Source organism: Heloderma suspectum, chromosome 4 (assembly GCF_057233095.1).
Source record: "Heloderma suspectum isolate Gila_16-S chromosome 4, 16-S_ref, whole genome shotgun sequence".
In the NCBI taxonomy this organism is placed as follows: Eukaryota; Metazoa; Chordata; class Lepidosauria; order Squamata; family Helodermatidae; genus Heloderma; species Heloderma suspectum.
Genome location: NC_139461.1, coordinates 248,913,167 through 248,933,889, shown reverse-complemented (window position 1 = coordinate 248,933,889; position 20,723 = coordinate 248,913,167). Strand labels below are relative to the sequence as shown.

The following is a 20,723-nucleotide window of genomic DNA, read 5'->3' as shown; positions in this document are numbered from 1 at the left end:
TTCAGTTGCTTAGGAATCATTCAGTGGAGCATCCTGTGTTCCTAGGAAGGACCATAGCTCAGTGAGGGAGCGCAAGCTTTGCATGCTAAAGGTCCCAGGTTCAATCCTTGGCATCTCCAGGTAGGGCTGAGAGAAACCCCTGCCTGAAACCCTGGAGAGCCACTTCCAGTCAGTATATGACACTGAGCTTGATGGACCAGTGGTCTGACAGCTTCCTGTGTTCCTAGTATTGAAGTTGCCGAAGCTTAGCAGCACCGTCTGCACAGCCAGGCTTGAGGTGTAGGTGCTTTGTCTCCACTGCGTAACAAGCTGCTACGCAACAGGTCAGCTCGTCAGGATGAGAATCACTGGCTTAGCCTGTGCTCTACCACTGAACCATTAACATCACTTAATCTGTCACATCACTTCCGCCTTGTATTTTTGGTTGATGTAATACCATCTGATCTGTATCTCTCCTTCAGTCTCTTGTATCTCTTGACTTTCAGTCCCATATTGCATCAGCCTGGCATACTTTTATTTCTCATCCAAGGCCACCTCCTTGACTTTGAATCTTTCAACGTTATTCAAAAGGGGAGAGGGGGAGTCCTGGATTTTTCTAAATTCTGTCCAGGACTGCAATATCCTGTTTTCACAGAATTAATGGCAGAAAAACTCTACTGCGGGGGGGGGGGGGAGCTTTGTAGTAGAACAGCCTTTCCTAACCTGGCACCCTCCAGATGTGTTGGATCACAAGTCCCAGTATCCCCTGCCTGCATAGTCATTACTCACTACATCTGGAGGACACCAGGTTAGGAAAGGATGCAGTAGAGGATGGCCATACTAACAATCACCATTTTTGCATCAAAAATTGCAGTCTGGAAAGGCCCTTTGTATCCACTTCAGCTTCCTGCCTCCCTGGGTCAATAGTCGTCTGGGTAGCACATTTAATAGATGTGCAGTGAAAGACTGTATATGAGGTGGATCTCCTGTGTGGAGGAGCCAAATTCATATGAAATACTATATTTTTTCCATGTGGCTGGGTGTAGTGGAAATGCGCAAGCCATTATTATTGCGAGGAGTTAGAGGTGCACAACAACAGTTCTCCTTCTGTGCCTAGACTTCCTGTTGGGCCTGTTGCTTTAAGCTAAGCAGCGCTTCTTCTTCTCATTATTTCCCAGAGTCTGTTGGAGACTGAACAACTTGAGAGGCTAGTAGATAAGCCTCTGGTGAGATCTCAAGCTTGGCCACTTATAAGGAGGGTAGCTGGGATAGTCATGGAATTATCTATGCTGGCTTACTGTCAAATATTTTTGAAGTAATTGGAGTATGGCCAGGATAGGGGCGGGATTAATATGAACATAATAGTATATATGAATCCCTGAGACACTCCCAGGGTGGGATCTCAATGTGGGCTGATCCAGAAAGGTGCTGTGTACCAGGCCATAATTGGAGTCACGTCTGTTGCCGTTTGGAGGGAGTTCCCAGCAACTGTACGGACATAAGCCTTATAATCTTGCTTTGACGTTTCTTGCTGCAGTCCTTGTGTTTTGCTTTTCTGCTGTGTTAATTTGCTTCTGCTTAATAAAATCTTTAGCCATCACCCATTGGTGTGTTCATTATATTCTGAATCCCAAAAAGAACTGTTGCCTCTTGGCAACACACTTGGGTGTAAAAAGAATCTCCCAAGTGCTTACCACAAGACCTAGTAGTCAGAACTAAGGACAGCCCTCTACCCTCAAGTTCCTGCACATTTTAATGGAGCATCATCAGAAGTATAACCTAAAAAGAACTATTCTGAAGAGAAAGAAAACCCAGATATCTGGGGTGGGTTGGACTTACCCTGGAGGGGATAAAGCCGAACCCTTGAGGTGTGCTGCCTCCTAAGCCTGTGTCCTGTGATAGTCCTTCTGCCAGTGCCAGGGAGCCCTCAGCTCTCATGCTGCTAGGATGCTTGATCGTAACACTGGCTGTTCTAATCATGCCCCCACTCCCGTCTCCCTCTTCCCTTGGCTGCAGGATTGTTCCTATTTCAACTCCAATGCTGTCCCTCTGAAGCTCTCCTTCCAGAATGTCGACCCTCTTGGGGAGAATATCCGTGTTATCTTTAAGGTGAGTCCTACTATTTCTTCTCTGGTTATGGCTACCGCTTTCCTCTCTCTGCCCAGATGCTTCTGAACAAACCTGAAGATCCTCTGATCTAGCAGTGCAGGCTGCTGGTGATCACGCAATGTCCTGCAGTTTGCTCTTGTGCCTTCTAAAGCATCAGATTAAGGGCCTTGATTAGACTTTTTAGTATGTGGCAAGCAGGTTTGAGAGAAAAACTGTGGGCCCATTGGAGAAAAACCATTCATGGACTCCAGTGAACACTGCCTAGCCTCTTTAGCCAGGCGTCCCTCCCTGGCCCCTTTCCCTTCTTTTCCTTGTAGCTTTGAAAAGGAAGTGTGTGTGTGTGTGTGTGTGTGTGGAAACTATAGCAGTTTCTGCTTGCCAAATTATAGTTCTCCAGGGCCTGGTGTAGCAGGAAGGAACTGCTCCACTCTCCACTTCCAAATAGCTCCTAGATGCCACTTCTCCTCCCTCTTGGGGCCTAACTTCATGTGGTGAGCATTGTTGCTGTTCTTTTAAAATGAAATACCAGGAGCAGGAGGGGGCAATGGTCACTGGCACTGCAGCTCACATGGAAGGGAAGTTTAAGACTTCTGTGACCCAACTAAATATCACCCTTGCATGGAGGTGTTTTCTTAACACTTATCACCAATGGATGGCAGGGACAGCAGGGTTTACTGAGATCATGGCTGGGGAGGGAAGGCCGATAGGAGATGCTGGACCTCTTTCAGCCCAAGGGCCAAATTCCAGTTTGGTGAAGCCCTTGGGGGCCTCATTCCAGAGGTGGACGTGGCCAAAGGCAAAAGGGCGGGAGTGGGCAACCCCAAAATACCAGCATATTTTTAGTTTACAGCTCTTACTGCCAGCAGCTAAGCCTTTGAAGAGGCCTTTCAATCTTTTAGAATGGGGGGAAAGCTGCACAAATGCCAGGACATTGCATGATTTCCCCCAACTGGTTGGGGGAAAGGGGACAAGGCTAGGGAAAGGGGATGTGGCCGTCAAAGGGACCACAGAGGGCCGGATTGGGACTTTCACTGTGGTGTGGGGGATATTTTGCCACCAAAGGGTCTACAAGTGGTTGGTTGAGAATTTCATTCTAGCTGGTACTTAAGATGGAAGACTGGGTACACTGGGACATTAGTCAGATTGCTCTGTACTTCCCACTGTAATGCTGAAAGGCAGATCAAGGCTTTGCTTTTAAGCCAGAATCCATGCGGCATGGGTGGAGAACATTATTCAGCCCAAGGGCCACATTTCCTCATGGCTAACCTTCCAGGGGTGCATGCCGTGGTGGGCAAGGCCAAAGCCACAAAGTGGGTAGACCTATCCACACACCCTGATATATGTGGGTGTATATTCTCTCCCTGCCTTCCCCACCACACACACTCATGCAGAGTTGGATGCACTGAAATGAGGAAAGATCTTTGGTGGCTTCCTCCAAATGATCAACTGTTACAAGGACCTGGAAACTGCGTATCTTACCTTATGCTCTTTTAACCCCCCACAGTGTGGAGATGATCTCCGGCAGGACATGCTAACCTTGCAGATGATTCGCATAATGAACAAGATCTGGGTGCAAGAAGGTTTAGACATGCGCATGGTCATATTCCGTTGCTTTTCCACAGGCCGTGGTAGGGGTAAGTTTGGATCCAAGTATGAAAGTTTTTCTGTTCCCTGTTGGTTCCTCTTGCTCCACTGCAGTTACGGTGTTTTCAGGCTAGTAGAATCTGTGACAGAGCAGTGATTTCAAGACTGAGAGAGAGAGAGATGCAGGGAGCTGTAGGCTACCATCTTTCTGGCTGTAGGCTAAGAACATAAAAACGGCCTTGCTGAACCAGACCAAAGGTTAAGATTAGTTGCCCAGTCCATCTCCCTACAGCAGCTAACCAGATGGCCACTTTTTCCCCCAGCGTCTGGTAATCAGAGTTATGTGCTTCTAAACATGGAGGTTCTTGAGGACAAAGTGGCTATGTACTTTGATGTAGAACCTCTTTCACCCTGAAAGGGGTGTTGAACCTTTTTCATGCTGAAAGAGGGCCAAATTTAATTTCAGAGAAGCTGTTGGGGGCCACATTCCAGTGGTGGGCAGGGCAAAAGGGGTGGGGCCCAAAATCCCCCAATAACTCTGCCTTAGAGGAGGCATTTCAACCCCTAGAATAGAAAAAAAAATGCAAAAGCCTGGAAACCAGTAAACAAACAGCGGTCAGGGGAAAGGGGTGAGGAGAAAGGGGTATGTCCATCTGGGGAACCCCAGAGGGCTGGATTTGGCCCACGGTCCTGAGGTTCCACACCCCTGATGTAAGTAGTCATTGCAGCATCCTCTGGGAAAGAATTCTATACATCAGTTGTGCTGGTCAGCTGCTTGTGTCAGGGGCAGATGTGTTATTTATCTGTAATGTTGTTCTTCTGAGTTGAGCTGCACAAGTGTCCCTAGAATTCTAGAATATGGAAGGATCACAGGCAAGTCCTTCAGCCTGGGCCTTGGAGTTCAGTCAACAAAATAGCTTTCTTCTTAGCCAAGAAAGGTGGTCACTTTTCTGAACATCTAAACATAGGCTCCACTTTACTCACAAGAGGGAGATGATGTTTCAAAGCCTTATCATAAAAATCCCAGCTCAGGTTGGGTTCTTTCTTGGCTGGTTGGCAAGAAAGGTAAGAAACTCCCACAACCAGTCTTATAACCACTTGCTGTGTGCTCTAGGGATGGTGGAGATGATCCCCAATGCAGAAACCTTGCGAAAGATCCAGGTAGAACATGGTGTGACAGGCTCCTTCAAGGATCGTCCCCTCGCAGACTGGCTACAGAAGCACAACCCCAAGGAGGATGAATATGAGAAGGTAAAGACTGGTGAAGAGAGAAACAATGACATCCTTTTCCTGAGGGTCACTTCTCAGAGCTACGCTCAAGGACTGCACTGATGTAAAAGCTGGTGTGTTCTATTTTGAGTCCAGTGATTTTAGTAATTACAAAAGCAGAGCAGAAGCATCATGATCTGGACTTGTGTATGTGCCTCTGGCTTTACTTGCAGGTCCATATTTTTATATTTTTCCTAGGCAAATGTTGGATTGGGGTGAAGCCCAATTTATTTATTTAAACATTTAACTATGTAACGAAGGTCACAAAAATGAAGTCAGTTTTCTAAAACAGCACAAATTTAACAAGCTAAAACACACTGAATCAGCAGCAAGCAAACATTTCAACATTAAAAGTTTGCATTATAAAAAGAAGTTTTCTCTTATCCAAAATGGGAGGCTGTGAGAAGGCTGTTCTATACTATTGAAAAAGCCTGGCTACAAGGTCAGACTTCGGACAAAGCAAGTGCTTGGCACCAGAGCTTAACCCACAGAAAGTTTCATATAGGACAACATTATGTGTAACTGCAGCTATGGGGAGATCGTAGGTTGTTAAAAGGTAGTTTGAGATACCTTTTTGCCATCCCGGGGCCCCAGTTTGTTCCAGAGAGCAAGGTGGGGTGTGTGTATGTTTACACACACACACACGTACACACACACTATATTTTCTTCCTCAAATGTTCCTCCACACATTGCAGAAGCTTTTTCAAGTTTCTCCCATGACATGTGGCCTGGCCTCATTGCTTCCCCATTCAGCTCTTTAAATGACTGTTCTAACATCCATTTTCATCTCCCAGGCAGTGGAGAACTTTATCTACTCATGTGCTGGTTGCTGTGTAGCCACTTACGTACTGGGAATCTGTGACCGGCACAATGACAATATCATGCTCAAGACCACAGGACATATGTTCCACATTGACTTTGGCAGGTTTCTGGGCCATGCCCAGATGTTTGGCAACATCAAGAGGTGAGCACTCGAAATAAACTGGAGCGCATATGTGTGCATGGCTAACTGAATTATTTGTGCTTAGGGGCATGCATTCCTTTCAGAAACAAATGTGAAAATAAATGAAGGTGCAGAACTAATGTGGGCACCTTGGTTTTAGTTTCTCTTGTTAGTTTCACAAAGGAGGCATTGCTTTGCAAATGGTTTTATTCATGAGCTTGAGGAGAGCTGTTGCATTGTATTGTATTGCAAATGCATACATTTCTGGAACACTGGGTATAAAGCTCAGTTAGAGAGGGGCAACTGAGAAAGCTATGAAACTGATAAGACAGGACACCTCTCCAATCAAGGAGTCTCCAACAATCAAATGGGCCCCCTTTGTCCAATCTATCTGAAATTTGGGAGGTATTTTGCCCTGGAAAGGTGGTAGAAAACATGTAAATTTCATATTTGCATGGGAAACACAATAGTTACAAGCAGGAGAGATGCAGCTGAATATCCCATTTTAAAGCAGTGGGAAGCTTATAGGATGAATTATTTTAAAAAATGCCTAGAAAAAGGGGCCCAGCTTAAGCAAAACAACTGAAAATGTCATACCATTTAGATGGAAATCAACTGGCAGGAATGCTGCCGGTGGTAACTGTATGCCCATGGAGCTTTCCACAGACTTAATTGGGGTCTCTGGGGCATTTGGAACTTGGGATTAGGATTGCTGTGTGAAAGTGACAACTTTGCTTGAAAATGTTGGTTCTGAAATTCCAAACGTTTTAGTATGTTTGACAATAACAACAACAACAACAAAACCCAGTGCATGATCCAAGAACATCAGAACATGTGAAGAGATCCATCTAGCCCAGCATTCTGTTCACACAGTAGCCACCCAACTTCCCACAGGAAACCCACAAGCAGGATCTGAAGGCAACAGCACTCTCTAAATGTAATAATACGTTTTCTAGGCTGGGGGTAAACTGTGTTTCAAAACGTTTTTGGCACAGCGAGTTTCTAGTCCTTAGGAATGTGACATTTGGGTTCTCTAACACCACACTGCAAAGGTCTTGTTCACTGAAGGCAAAACGTAGATAATTCTTTTCTCTGTCAAATGTTTCAGGATTTTTCCCGCTCATGGTATACAGCTCACACCGGATCTGTGGCTTTGTTTAAAAGCGGGACTAACAGTTTCAAAGTCCTTTTGGGGATTTAATTGGACCTAATGCTCTGTGAGTGCATTGAGGTGTGTTTGAGAATTAAAGCATCATGGCTCTTTTGTCCCTACGTTGTGATGTATGCACAAATCTTCCATACAGGGACCGGGCTCCATTTGTCTTCACGTCGGACATGGCTTATGTCATCAATGGTGGCGACAAACCCTCCAGTCGCTTCCACGACTTCGTTGATCTCTGTTGCCAGGCCTACAACCTTATCCGCAAGCACACCCACCTCTTCCTCAATCTTTTGGGCCTGGTGAGTCACCTGCTCAGGCAGCATATCAGAACTCTTCACCATAGGATCTCCAGCTGATCTTTGGGGATCAGCTCACGTTTGGGGATTTTCCACGGAGCAGCCTTCCCCAACTTGGTGCCCTCAAAATGTATTGGACTCCCATCAACCCCTGCCAGTATAGCCATTGGGGATGATGGGATTTGTAGGCCAGCACATCTGGAAAGCACCAAGTTGGGGAAGGCTGGCAGTGAGGGGGAGCGAGAGAGAGAGACTTGAAGAATTAAGATTTGCTCTATGTCTTTCAGGTCTGTAATTCTTCCATGACAAAACAATTTCCTGTATCCCTTGTTTAAGCTTTTCTACATGAGGCTATTAATTCACTAATTGAGAATTGAGATCCGAGCACTACACAAAGAGCTTTCCTTTCCTGGTTTTCCACTATGTAACCTCTAGGTGGCACTGTGGTGTAGCAGAATAGCACTAATACACAAGTGGAAATAGCATTTTCTTTCACTTTCTTTAAATAATACCACATTTTCCCTGCTCTAAAAAAAAAAAAAAACACCTTGTTGAAAGTGCAGTTTGAAAACAGAAGCGAAACTGGAGGGTCACGACGTCGTCTAAAGAACCCACAAACAACTGTGAGTGGAGAGTGATGAGGGCACAATAAATGCTTTGTGTAGAAAAGCCCCTTGTCTCTTGGTTTAGACCTTCTTTCTTAACTAGGGGTGGGATAAGCTAAGTATTTGTCTTTGGAAGGGAAAACATCATTTTCCAGCCAACAGGGGAGCAATTCTGACTGTGCTTGCATCCCTTTGGCAGACTATGCTAGGAGCTTGGCAAAGGCAAACAGGTCTTCACCTGAGTGAGCATTTAGTCCCTCCTGTCTGCTGTTTTACCTTTCCCTTTCCCTACCTCCCTCTTCTAAGGCAAAATCAGAATCCTGCTTGCTACAGCTGATGGGAGAAGGAGGGTAGGGGAAGGGAGCAGCGGCAAGGCCTGATGTATAATGTCTGCTACATTCTAACTATCATTGCTGCAGAGCGTTGAAAAAGAAAGGCACCATCCTTTGGGTTAAAATTTGGCAACCTTTCAAGTGTACAATCTGCACTACAGGCAGTGCAGAAGCACCTCATAGCAATCAGGGTTCCCGGAAGGCGAATCCCTGCTGTCCTTGCTGCCATCTGTTCATGATCTATAGCAGTGGAGGCTTCACACCTTGGGTAGCTCCTGTAGAGTTCTGACTGAAACCCGGAGTGGATTCACCGCCTCACTGACATCAGAGCCACCAGCCTCCACTGGTTTATAGTGAAAGCAAAACGATCCACTTCTTGCACCAAGAGAAACCAGCTCTAGTAAAAGAACAAGCAATGCTGATGTATCTTTCTCTCTCCCCCTCCAGCTGTGGCAGTAAGGCTCAGCCTGGAGAACGACAAGCACGGAGCCCCATCCCCAACTACTTTCTTCCCCAAAGACCCCCTTTTTTGTTCCTGAGACTGCAGCGGGCATTGCTTGTACACATGCACCCTGACCACAGGGATTAGGAACTTGCGGCCCCTTGTTTCTAAAGGAAAGCTAGGGGTCTCACGAAATCAGCTTGCTTGTGGTGCATCCTAGAATCATGGGATGCCCATAGTCCAAGTTTAGGATCTTCGCGCTTCTTTGTTTTCTGGTGCTAATTTGTGGCCTCTTTGGTGCCCAGATGCTGTCCTGTGGGATCCCTGAGCTCTCTGACCTTGAGGATCTAAAGTATGTCTATGATGCACTGAGACCACAGGACTCAGAGGCAGATGCCACCACATATTTCACCAGGTGAGGGAACACTATTCTCCAGCCTAATGGCTGGAAAGGCGGGAAAGGAAGCGCCCGACAGCCTCAATGTTTCGGGGTCCTCTGTGAAAGCCCTGCCAGGGCCTCTGAAAATCTTGGGGTAGAACAGCCAATTCAATGTCAGTCTTGTACCTTGATGTTTCATCCTTTGATGCAGGTTGATAGAGTCCAGCTTGGGCAGTGTAGCCACAAAGCTCAACTTCTTCATTCACAACTTGGCACAGATGAAGTTCACGGCCTCTGACTCTCGGCCAACGCTTTCTTTTGCCCCCCGTGTGCACACCATCAAGATGTCCAGCCGAATCCTTGACATCTTCCTCTGCCGCCATGAAAAAGTCTTCAATCCCAGCAAGGGCTATGTGAGTCTCTTCAGTGGCCATTTTGGTGCAACAGGTGGGTGGCGGGGTGGAGGCAGCGTTAGGAGAACCAGCGCAAGACTGTCCTGGAAGTGGGGTTTAAAGCAAGGGGCAACCTGTACCACTCATGGAGCACCATCTCAGAGGGAACAGCTGGACTATCAAGAGAACCTCTCTCCCTTCCTTGCAGATATACATTGTGAAGGTGAAACGAGAGAGCCCCTCTGAGGTCACCTACATCCAGCGCACCTTTGAAGAGTTCCAGGAGCTGCACAACAAGCTGCGCCTCATCTTCCCCTCCTCACATCTCCCCAGGTTAGCCCCATTTGGCTTACAAGCCCCTGCTTCCATTGATGCTCTACTTTGCACACACTGAGGAACAATAGGGGTGCAAATCTGTGAAACCGGTTAGGTCCATGTATCAGCTTGTGCTTCCTGGACGCTTCGCGATGCTCCCCTATTTTTTTGTATTACGTTTTCCCCTTGGGAAGATTTGGTACATGAATTTTGCTCACCCTTGAAGTCTAACTGATCACCATATGAGAGGTCACAAAAGAATCTCCCCTCTGATTGGCTAGTGACCCATTGGCTTTCTTGTCCTCTCCTTCATTATGCAGCTTGCTTGAGTAATCTGGAACTATTTCCTCTGCATTTGTGATATATACCTGCCTCTGAATCAAAGCCTCTGACAAATTCTGCACTGCCATGTTTTGGTGTTGAATCTGGGAATGCCAGTGGTGAACAGAGTAAATGGTTTCTGATCCTATATTCTTATAGTCAGGCCAGGGTTTGTTTGTTCCCTGAATTATACCTTTCATTATATGGAAAAAAAAAATCCTTGGTTGTTGTTTTTTTAAACGATTTTTTAAACAGATTCCAGCTGAACATCAGGAAAAACTTCCTGACTGTTAGAGCAATACGACAGTGGAACCAATTACCTAGGGAGGTGGTGGGCTCTCCCACACTGGAGGCATTCAAGATGAGGCTGGGCAGCCATCTGACAGGGATGCTTTGACTTAGATTCCTGCATTGAGCAGGGGGTTGGACTCGATGGTTTTATAGGCCCCTTCCAACCCTACTATTCTATGATTCCGTGTAATATGCTGTTTACATCACAGCCAATCCCACCCTGGTAAAGCCCACCCCACAGCTTTTAATAGGAAGCACCATGTGAATAAGACTTCCACTCTTGCTGATCAGGTGAACAGAAGTGAGTTAGAATTTGGATCTGACAGCTTATTAATTTGAAGTCAGTGGTGGTGCATGTCAGAACTGGAGGTGCAGACAGAGTGTAGGCATTAGAGGTTCCCAGCTCAAGCCTCTTACGGTTTTACCTTCATGGAACTCCATTGAGATGAGGAGCCTGCAAGCACAGATACTTGGTCTATAAGGACCAGATCATTTAAATGACATTAAATGTCATTACCATTGAATTAAGATGCAAATCAGGGGTGGGGAATGTGTGGCCATTCAGATGTTGTTGGACTGCAACTCCCATCAGCCAGCCAACGTGTCAAGGCACTTGTCTCACAGATGTCTGTTTTTGCCTGTCCAGATAACTGTGCCTTCTCGTAGGAATAGTAGGTATCATATGGGAAACTGTCCTCCCAAGAGGCCCATCTTACACAGAGTTGTGTGTGTGTGTGTGTGTGTGTGTAACTCCTAATTAACTGAATATTGCATGTGTGTGTGTGTTCATCATAGCACAAAGTTAGCTGCAAGCTTCATCTGTGGAACAGACACTCAGAGGTGTTCCACCTGACAGCCACTGCAATGTGACATGAACAGTCCTTTTACAATGAATGTGTGTGTAATTATTACTGCAAAAAGCAAGGATTTGGGGAAATTCTGCTGCTTCTGTTGAGATTTTGCTTTTCTTGATGGCTGGAATCAATGCTTAAAAGTCTCTTCCCCATTCCACCCTCCCCCCATGCAATGTTCTAGCTTCCCTAGCAGGTTTGTGATCGGACGGTCACGAGGAGAGGCAGTGGCTGAGAGGAGGAAAGAGGAACTGAATGGTTACATTTGGCATCTTATCCATGCAGCCCCTGAGGTGGCTGAGGTAATGGCCTGGTTCATGTGTAATATTAACCCATGGTTTATTTAAACCATGGTTGGTTGTCCTACCCATGGTTTGTCTGCCAGACAATCAAGCTATGGTTTGTTTTTTTCAGTCCCTGGGTTGTTTGTTTCCCTCCTTTTTTGCCCACTCCCTCCCTGTATCCCAGCTGCCTTTGCAGCACTACAGTCCTCGCATGTAAAGAGGCTGGATTTTTTTGACCGCTCTTGCCCACTGTCTCTGTAGTCTGACAAAACAACCCATGAACAACCCATGTTTCTGGGCTCACAAGTAATTACAACCCATGGTTTAAACTACCCACAGTTCACAACCCAACACCAAACCATGGGTTCTCTTCATGGGTTATTTGTGGTTAACAACCCATAGTTAACTCATAGTTTTAGGTTCACATGTAACAACAACCCACAATTCAACAAACCATTGTTAATTAAACCATGGTTTGTCATTACATGGGAAGAAAGTAAATGTAGAGGGGAGGGGGTAACATCAACAAGACTGAGGATCATTTGTAGGCAGAGATTGCCATGTATAATAGTTCCATCTAAGCTGTTCTGCAAATTTCATGCACAATCTGCCCCTGGAATTCTTCTACAAATGCTTTTGCTATTCTAGTCTAGTAAGCTTTGTTAATACCTGTGGAAATTTTAAACAGCATTCCCCTTCCTTGCCAAGCGGTAAATGCAGATACTTCCTGAAATCCTTCCTGGTGAGCGTTCAGCACATGGAAGGCAGAAGGGCTTGATTGATGGCTATAGAATGGGGGACTGAGCTAAGGGCAGCGCTATCAGGGATGTGTTCTAAGCTCTGCTGGGAGCTTGGGTGGGCAAACTGGATTACCTGTTACATACCCTAGTTCTCCCATCCATATAAAGGGGGTAACAACCCTAATGTTTATGCTAGTGTGTAATTAAGGTACATAACCATTATATTATGTACAACGGAGAGGAGGAGGATAATGTAAGCCGCCTTGGGTTCCTTGCAAGAGGAAAAAAGGCAGGATATAAATGCAATAATAAATAAATATAAATAAATAAGTAGTAAGGAGCTTTGGAATTCTTTATGGTGGGGGGGGGCTCAAGAAATAATTAGCGTATGATGATAATTTATTATTATTATTTTAATTTAAAACTGTTTTGAGGCCACCTTTAAGGGCAGAACTGTCTCAAGGTGGTGACTCTCCCAATTATTCTGAGCAGATAGCATATATAGTATAAGTTAAGGCAGGATTCCCAACCAAACTCCCTTTGTCATGTTAGAATGCAGATCAGAAGTAGGTGACTCACTATTGACGGAGTAAAATTGTGGCCTAATGTTCTGCTTTTCCTTGTAGTGTGATCTGGTCTATACATTTTTCCACCCCCTTCCAAGGGATGATGTTGCTGCAGGCACCAACCCAGCCCCCAAACCTGCAGGTAAATCTGTAGAATGCAAGTAGTAGGAGTCGTCATCTGCAATGTTCTGCTTTTGCACAGGGACCAGTACTTGGGTGGGTGGAAAGGAAAAGCTCTCACGCCACCCACATTGGGGTAAAATCTATAATAATCTCCAGTTTGGAAAAGAAGATGAAAGTGCTGGCTACATGAGAGAATCTGCTGCTTCCTCCTAAAGTTCAGTGGTGGCTTATATTTGTCAGGAACTGACATGAGGTTTAGTTGCCAATCTGGGATAGATCATAAAGTATGTTACACGTGTACAAGGAGAGACGGTGTGCTGGTTAAAATGGGGGCAAAAGTATGATGGGGCATTATATTGTATTGATTCTGGTATTAATATGCTTATTTATGTCTATATTTTAAATTAAAAACAAAGGTTAACATTTTCTAAAGGATGACAGAACTTCTATGGAATGGTACAGAAGCCTCTTTATTCTGGGTGCTGTAGCTTCCCTTGTCCGGCCCTGCGTGATGATTCTGCCATCATCATGATTCTGCGTGATGATTCTGCCTTGTCCCTGTGTGATGATTCTGCCATGGTGACACTGCTGAGTGTTTTTCCCCCCCCCCAGATGCAATATGGTCCCAGCCTGTTGGAAAAGTGGGTGGGGAGGTGAAGCTGTCAATCTCCTACAAGAACAACAAGCTCTTTATCATGGTGATGCACATTCGAGGTCTGGTAGGTGTTGAGCTGTGGCTATCCCAGTGTTAGCTGCCAACCAAACTTTTCAAACCCCTGCAACCTTCTGTGGTGCAAGCAAATAACAATGCTGATTGGCTTCATCTCTTTCTCTCTCTTTCAGCAGCCTATTCAGGATGGCAGTGACCCTGACCCTTATGTTAAGATCTATCTTCTGCCCGATCCCCAGAAAACCACCAAGAGGAAAACCAAAGTCGCTCGAAAAACCTGCAACCCAACTTACAATGAAATGGTATACTCTTGCACACCTTGCCGTAATGCAGGGATGGGAAATGTGTGGCCATTCATTTGTTGTTGGACTGCAAGTGACATCACCCCCCACCATTAGCTATGCTGACTAGGGATGATGGGAGTTGTAGTCCAACATCTGGATGGCCACACTTTCCCCACCCCTGCCTTAATGGTCTGAGGCATGGGAAGGTAGATGTTGGAGCGGATAAAATTGTGGGCTGGCAGATTCTGAAAATATAAGCTGTTTTGAAGGGGGCCTATTTTGCTTCAGAGATGACTATTTGCTCATTTCTATAGCTTGTTCTGTTCAGATAATGGATGCCTGAATTTGCCTCAGATTAGTGGTTGGTTTGCTCAGGTTAGGATATGCCCGTGGAGCCTGTCAGTAATTTGTGCAAAAGGAGCTGATGCTTTGATTCAGCTTCCAGCAAAAAACACATCGGCAGCCTTCAAGGATTAGAATTAATGTGAGGTGAAACTTCTTGCATGGAAACATGGTCAGAGGGCTTGTGCCCACGTTGCTAGTTCTGTTTATATCTGTTTTGCCAAGAGGAAACTGCCATATTTATCTCTAGGTAGCATAAGCAATGGCTGGAACAGACCCAGTGGAGGCTGGTGGCTCCAATGCCAGTGGGGCAGTGAATCCACTCTGGGTTTCAGTCAGAACCAGTCAGAACTCTAAAGGAGCTATCCAAAGTACGTAGCAGTTAAGGGTTCTGACTGAAACCTGGAGTAGATTCACTGCCCCATTGACAACGGAGCCACCAGCCTCCACTGAACTTTGAACTACATTACATTCTGCACTCAGCTGGCATGGCTGGCTGGGGTATGCTGGGAGTTGTAGGATTTTTTCCTATCTAAATATGCATAGGATTGCACCCTAAAAGTTCCAACCACAAACTATGTCTGGACATATTTTGAGGCAATGCTGTTTTACAAGTTTCATACATCAACACAGTCTTTCAACCTTGTGCCCTCCAGATGCGTCAGGCTATAAGTTTCATCATCCCCTTGTCAAATACTTCTAGAGGGCAACATGTTGTGGAAGGCTGCGTTAACTGATTCTCCATGTGACATCTCTTGAAAGCTACTAAGTTTGCTATTGAGTTGCAACACTGAGAATTCATTACAGTGTGACCATTTAAAACTGCATCAGGACTTCTGTCCTAGTTGAATCAGTTACCGCAGAAGTCCCTTTAAAGAGTGGTATTAACTGTTGTTTGATAGCAGCTACTCTTAATTTTCTGTGACAGATGACACCTGCCATGGTCTAAATGCTAGACAAAGCATAAAATCTGTGTTAAGATGTTTTGTAAAAATGCACAGAATTTCTGCACCTGACATTCTGCTTTGCAGACCTAAGACTGCTGCACCTTCTCATGCTGTTATAGGCAGCTACTTATAAGGGGAGACATGATAGAGTGCACAAAATTATCCATGCTGTGGAGAATGTGGATAGGGAGACATTTTTCTCCCTCTCTCATAATACTAGAACCTGGTATCATCCCATGAAGCTGATTGGTGGGAGATTCAGGACAGATAAAAGGAAGTACTTCACACAGCACAGTGAATTCTATGGAAACTATGGAATTCGCTACCACAAGATGTAATGATAGTCACCATCTTGGATGGCTTTAAAGGGGGATTGGACAAATTCCTGGAAGAGAAGGCTATCAGTGGCTACTAGTCCTGATGGGTATATGCTACCTCCAGGATCGGAGGCAATATGGCTATGTACACCAGTTGCTGGGGAACATGGGTGGGAGGGTGCTGTTTCACTCATGTCCTGCCTGTGGGTTTCCCGTGGTTAGCTGGTTGGCCACTGTGTGAACAGAATGCTGGACTAGATGGACCCTTGGTCCGATCCAGCATGGCTCTTCTTATGTTTTTGTTCCCACTTCTAAGGAGAGTGGATTGGCTCACCTCCTGAAACTTTCTGTATCTTGCAGCTCGTCTATGATGGGATTCCTAAAGGAGATCTCCACCAGCGGGAGCTGCACCTGAGTGTCCTGAGTGAAGAGGGCTTTTGGGAGAACATCCTCCTTGGCGAGGTCATTATCAGACTACGGGACCTGGATCTGACACAGGAGAAGATGGGCTGGTTTGAATTGGGCTCTAGGAGCCACGGGACCATGTGAAGAGCAGCAAGGCAGCCGCTGTGTCTTTGGAGCCACTCTGGCCCCATGGGAGTTCCTGGGAATTGGTGCATGTTCCAGGAGTTGTATCCTGGCCTATCTGAAAGGATTTCGTTTCCTGCAAATAAGAAGGATGGTTATTTTGTTTCTCTGCAAATGAAGGGTTAATTTCCTGTGGAGAGTGAGCATTGTGGGGGTAGAGTCATGACAGGGAATTTTTTTATGACTTGAAATGGCTGCCGTAGACTTATCTTTTTATACATTTACCTTGTGTCAAGGGAGCAGTGACTTATGGGGGAGGGGTGAAATGTTAGGGGCTTTTTTTCCCCTTTCCGATATTTTCAATTTAAAAAAAACAAAAAAACAATTTGAGTCCAGATGGAATGTAGGATGGATTCCAGATGGAGAAGGAACTTTGCAGCGTGGGGCATATCATCAGTGAGGTTCTTAATGGACTTTTACAAGGGTGTTTTTACTTCTTTTTTTTAAGGAATATTTGCATAAGAACCTGCGGGGGAGGGAAGATATTTGGGGTGGGTATGAATGGTAGATTAAACCCTTATCTTGGATAGGAGCTGGTGTGCTCCAACTCAAGCCATCTTGGAGAATTTGCTTCCAAAGGAGAGCTATGTAACTTGTACATGTGTAGAGCTTACAATTCCTGATTTCCTACTAGGAGATGTAACCTAGAAGGCATGCTCTCTTGGACTAACATCTGGGCTAGTCTGGGGAAGGCAGAAGGCAATTGTATTCCTCATGATTCCAAAAGTGCATAAAAAAAAGGCTTTGACTGTAGCAAGTGTCTGAAGCTGTGTGTTGTTTCCACTTTCCTTGCTTCCTGATCTGAATCGCCTGTCACATTTGTGTTCTTTTGGCCAGCCTGCAGAGCTGAATCTGATGGGATAAGTTGTGCTAAGTCTTGGAAGCAGAGAGATTTTCCTGAACATAAGCTGGGAGGCATTGGCCTCATCTCTCTGAAACTGTGACTGTGGGGAACCAGTTCTTTGAATTAGCCAAACACCTTGTAATAGTCAGTCTCCTGTGCCTGGCTACTTCTTTCCAGGTTACCTAACTCCCATTGTCTAAAATGCAGATTACATTAGCTAGCCTTAAAGCTGTTACAGATTATCTTCTTCAGTGTCACCATTGGCTCTTCTTTCAAGATGGTGGGTAGGAGGCAGGGAGTAAAGACAGAGTTGCCTGGCAAGTGGTTAAAAGGTTTCCTGGCATTTGTCACTGAGCACCAATACTTTCTTGAAGCCTTCGTGTGCACCAATTCCATTGTAACAACTCCTGTAGAGCAGGTAGCCATGAGCAATTTCTTTGTAGTCCTTTTTTTGGAAAAAGTAAAACTTTGTAGAAAACAATTTGGGGGTGGGGAAATTCCCAGCTTTTAAACCTTTTTCTCTTTACAGCTATATAAAGACCAGGTTGTTGCTGTTTAAAATCAATTTTAAAGGGTGTCCTGTTTGGGGATCACTATTTGCCTTCTTGAATAAAAGAGCACTTCATAACGGGGGCGGTGCGTGTGGAGGGCACGTCTTTCCACATCCCATGCAGGAGCCTTAGCCCACTGCCTCAGAGCCTGTCATCTACTAGCCCTTGCTGACTTATTTGTTTACAGTGGGAACTCCCTAAGAGATTGAATGTTTCTCAGGATCAAAAATATGAACTGAAAAGTTTTTAAAATATTTTATCTGACAGGTGACACATTCAGAAAAAAGCCAAGTTGTATAGGAGGGCCTTTTTTCCCTCACCCTTCTCTAGATTGAGGCTGGTCTCAAAGTAGCATTTTATTAATCTGGACGATGCAGGTGGATTTCAGAGAGGTAACTACATTAGAGAACCTTGGCCAGCTTCTCTGGTTATTTCATCCATCCTATAGGAAATGAGGTAGAGATGGCACCTTATGGATACTTGTATCTGTCTCGGTTGTAAAACGGTGGCATTGATTAAAAAATAAATGAATAAAAAAGAAATGGAATTCAATAGAAGCTGTGATGTTTAATCTTCTTCTGCAGTTAGAGGGTTAAAAAAATAAGCATCACCTTTTCAAGGAGTTGCTTCACCACCCCTCCCCGCCCCAAATTTAATAAGGCTTCTTCTGGTGCTTGATAAAAGAGGCTGTGCTGTATTGTGTCTGGTGAGAAAATTGCCAAGAGATCACTTCACAAAAATTCCTTGATAGCTTGGCCTTGATTTTTTCATAATCCAATCTCAATGTTGGGGAAAGTGCTATATAGTTAAACTAAAACATGTATGACCAGTTTCCTCTCTCCTGTGGAAGGGGAATTAAGGACGCCATGATGCTCCTTCCATAGGCAATGAACGTCAAAGCGGTGTAGCTCCCGGTCCCACTGCACTTCTTCCATCCTTCCTCCTATCCAAGGGTGGGCAACATGGAGCCCTCCAAATGTTTTGGCCTATGTGAAGGATTGTTGGTTTCACACCAACAACCCTGCAAGGTAGGCCAGGCCCAACTTGGCCACAAGTTCCCCCAAAGTTGACCCAGTAGCTCCCTTCCCAGACCAATAGGCACTGTATTTAGCACTGAAGTTATACAGGACATACCACACCAACTGGAAGTTGGATAAAAGTTTATTAGGGGAAAGGAACAAAGAGGATGGAGAGAGGTGGTAGGTTGTACAGGAAATTACAAGCCAGGTACAAAACTCTAAGCAAAACCAGAAATGCCAAACACCAAGGCACATACTCCCAAGAGCAAAACAATAAAGCTAGCTAGTCTATCCTATACATACCAAAGTATGGGCCTCTCAGGATAGCCTTCGACCAGCAGCACACCCTCGTACCATCAGGGCCAAGAAGAGACATCCACCCCCTTCTTTAGCCCTCTTTTTATTGCCCAGCCCTAGCAACTCAGGGCAGATTTGAAACACTCAATCCAAGCCCAGTCCCAGGACACGCCACTCCACCCCCCAAGGAGGCGGAATCTTCCCACCAGGCACGGCTGTTATCATATTCCCAATTAGCCAGAGCATAGCATGGCCTTGAGCTGCCGGGCTGAGAAACGGCCAAAAAACAATCAACCTCCAGGTGGCTACTTCGTATGTGACTACCCAAGCGGCCCCGCATGGCTCCCGCTTCTACTAACCCATTCTTAACAGCCTACAACTCCCATCCGCCGTAGTCTACATAGCCAATGGTGAGTGATTATGGAAGTTGAGGGCCAAAACATCTGGATGGCTACAAGTTGCCCACCCTTGCCTTAAATCAACATAATCCCTCCTGCTTGGTCTGTTTTTATCCTGAAGCCTCTTCATAACAAGGTTTGCAGATAATTGCTGAGAGAGAGGGGAAATCATTGGATGCAAGATCTGCAAGAATGTGTTTCTGCTTTGAAACCCTAACCTGATTATATATTTAGCACCAAAACTCATCCTTTACAGGCTCTCACATAATCTTGAAAGTTGGTCCTATCAGCTGGCTTACCAATGTAGCAGTCTGTCTGCATGTATAAATATTCATAGGGGCATCAAATATTATGTAAGCTGCTGGACTCTCTCTTCCTCTCCATAAGGAATACATAAATAAAAATGTAATAAGAGGCATTACTTGTTGGCTTGCCTCTTCTTGTATAGAAGGATATTGTGTGCTTTTATTAACTGCAGAGAATAATAATGGTTAAAACTGCAGTACCCTTTCTATCCAACCATTAAAGCGCAGTGCAGAACTTCTTTCATCCCAAGGGCCAAATTCAATTTCAGAAAAGCTTTCAGGGACCTCATTCCAGTGGTGGGCAGGGCCAAAGACAAAAGGGACGGGGCCAAAAATATACCAGTGCATTCTAGCTTAAAGCTCTAACTGCCAGTAACTAAAGCTTGAGAGAGGCATTTCAGCCTTTTAGAATGGAGAAAAACTGCATACAAGCTGGGAAGCCACCAAACAATCAGTGGTTGGAGGGAAAGGGATGTGGCCACCAGGGCCCCGGGAGAGTTGGATTTGGCCCCTGGGCCCAAGGTTCTGCACCCCTACATTAAAGGCACAGAAGTTCTTGGGAGAGATCTTGGGGCTGTGGTGGACAGCTTAATGAAGATGTCAACCCAGTGGGCAGCCACTCTAAAAAAGGCAAACTCCACATTGGGCTTAATTAGAAAAGGAAGTGAGAATAAAACTGCCCATATCATATTGCCCCTATATAAATCTATGGTGCAACCATACTTTGAATACTGTGTACAGTTATGGTCACCACACCTAAAAAAATATATGTAGAGCTGGGAAAAGTGCAGAAAAAGGCAACGAAAATTATCAAGGGGCTGGAGCATCTCCCCTATGAGAGACAGTTACAAAAGCTGGGATTGCTTAGCTTGGAGAAGAGGCGAATAAGGGGAGACATGACAGAGTGTACAAAAGTATGCATGGTGTAGAGAAAGTGGTCAGGGAGACATTTTTCTCCCTCTCCCAAAATACTAGAACCTGGGGTCATCCCATGAAGCTGAATGGTGGGAGATTCAGGACAGATTAAAGGAAGTACTTCTTCACACAGCTCATAATTAAACTATGGAATTCACTACCACAGGATGTAGTGATGGCCACCAATTTGGATGGCTTTAAAAGGGGGGTGGACAAATTCCTGGAGAAAAAGGCTATCAATGGCTACTAGTCTTGATGGCTAT

At 45.3% G+C, this 20,723-nt stretch overlaps 1 protein-coding gene across 1 annotated transcript in view; it reads left to right on the top strand.

Moving 5' to 3' along the window:
- Nucleotides 1–18,043, top strand: part of PIK3C2B (phosphatidylinositol-4-phosphate 3-kinase catalytic subunit type 2 beta) — a 138,701-nt gene extending 120,658 nt beyond the window's left edge. The window contains exons 21-33 of the mRNA XM_084853231.1: nucleotides 1,996–2,088; nucleotides 3,593–3,722; nucleotides 4,787–4,923; nucleotides 5,736–5,905; nucleotides 7,189–7,345; nucleotides 9,027–9,136; nucleotides 9,312–9,513; nucleotides 9,701–9,825; nucleotides 11,455–11,572; nucleotides 12,921–13,002; nucleotides 13,596–13,702; nucleotides 13,827–13,955; nucleotides 15,904–18,043. Of these exons, the coding sequence (XP_084709357.1) occupies nucleotides 1,996–2,088; nucleotides 3,593–3,722; nucleotides 4,787–4,923; nucleotides 5,736–5,905; nucleotides 7,189–7,345; nucleotides 9,027–9,136; nucleotides 9,312–9,513; nucleotides 9,701–9,825; nucleotides 11,455–11,572; nucleotides 12,921–13,002; nucleotides 13,596–13,702; nucleotides 13,827–13,955; nucleotides 15,904–16,092 (1,749 nt within the window). The 3' untranslated portion in view covers nucleotides 16,093–18,043. The remainder of the gene's footprint in view (nucleotides 1–1,995; nucleotides 2,089–3,592; nucleotides 3,723–4,786; nucleotides 4,924–5,735; nucleotides 5,906–7,188; nucleotides 7,346–9,026; nucleotides 9,137–9,311; nucleotides 9,514–9,700; nucleotides 9,826–11,454; nucleotides 11,573–12,920; nucleotides 13,003–13,595; nucleotides 13,703–13,826; nucleotides 13,956–15,903) is intronic.
- The last annotated feature ends 2,680 nt before the right edge of the window (nucleotides 18,044–20,723 follow it).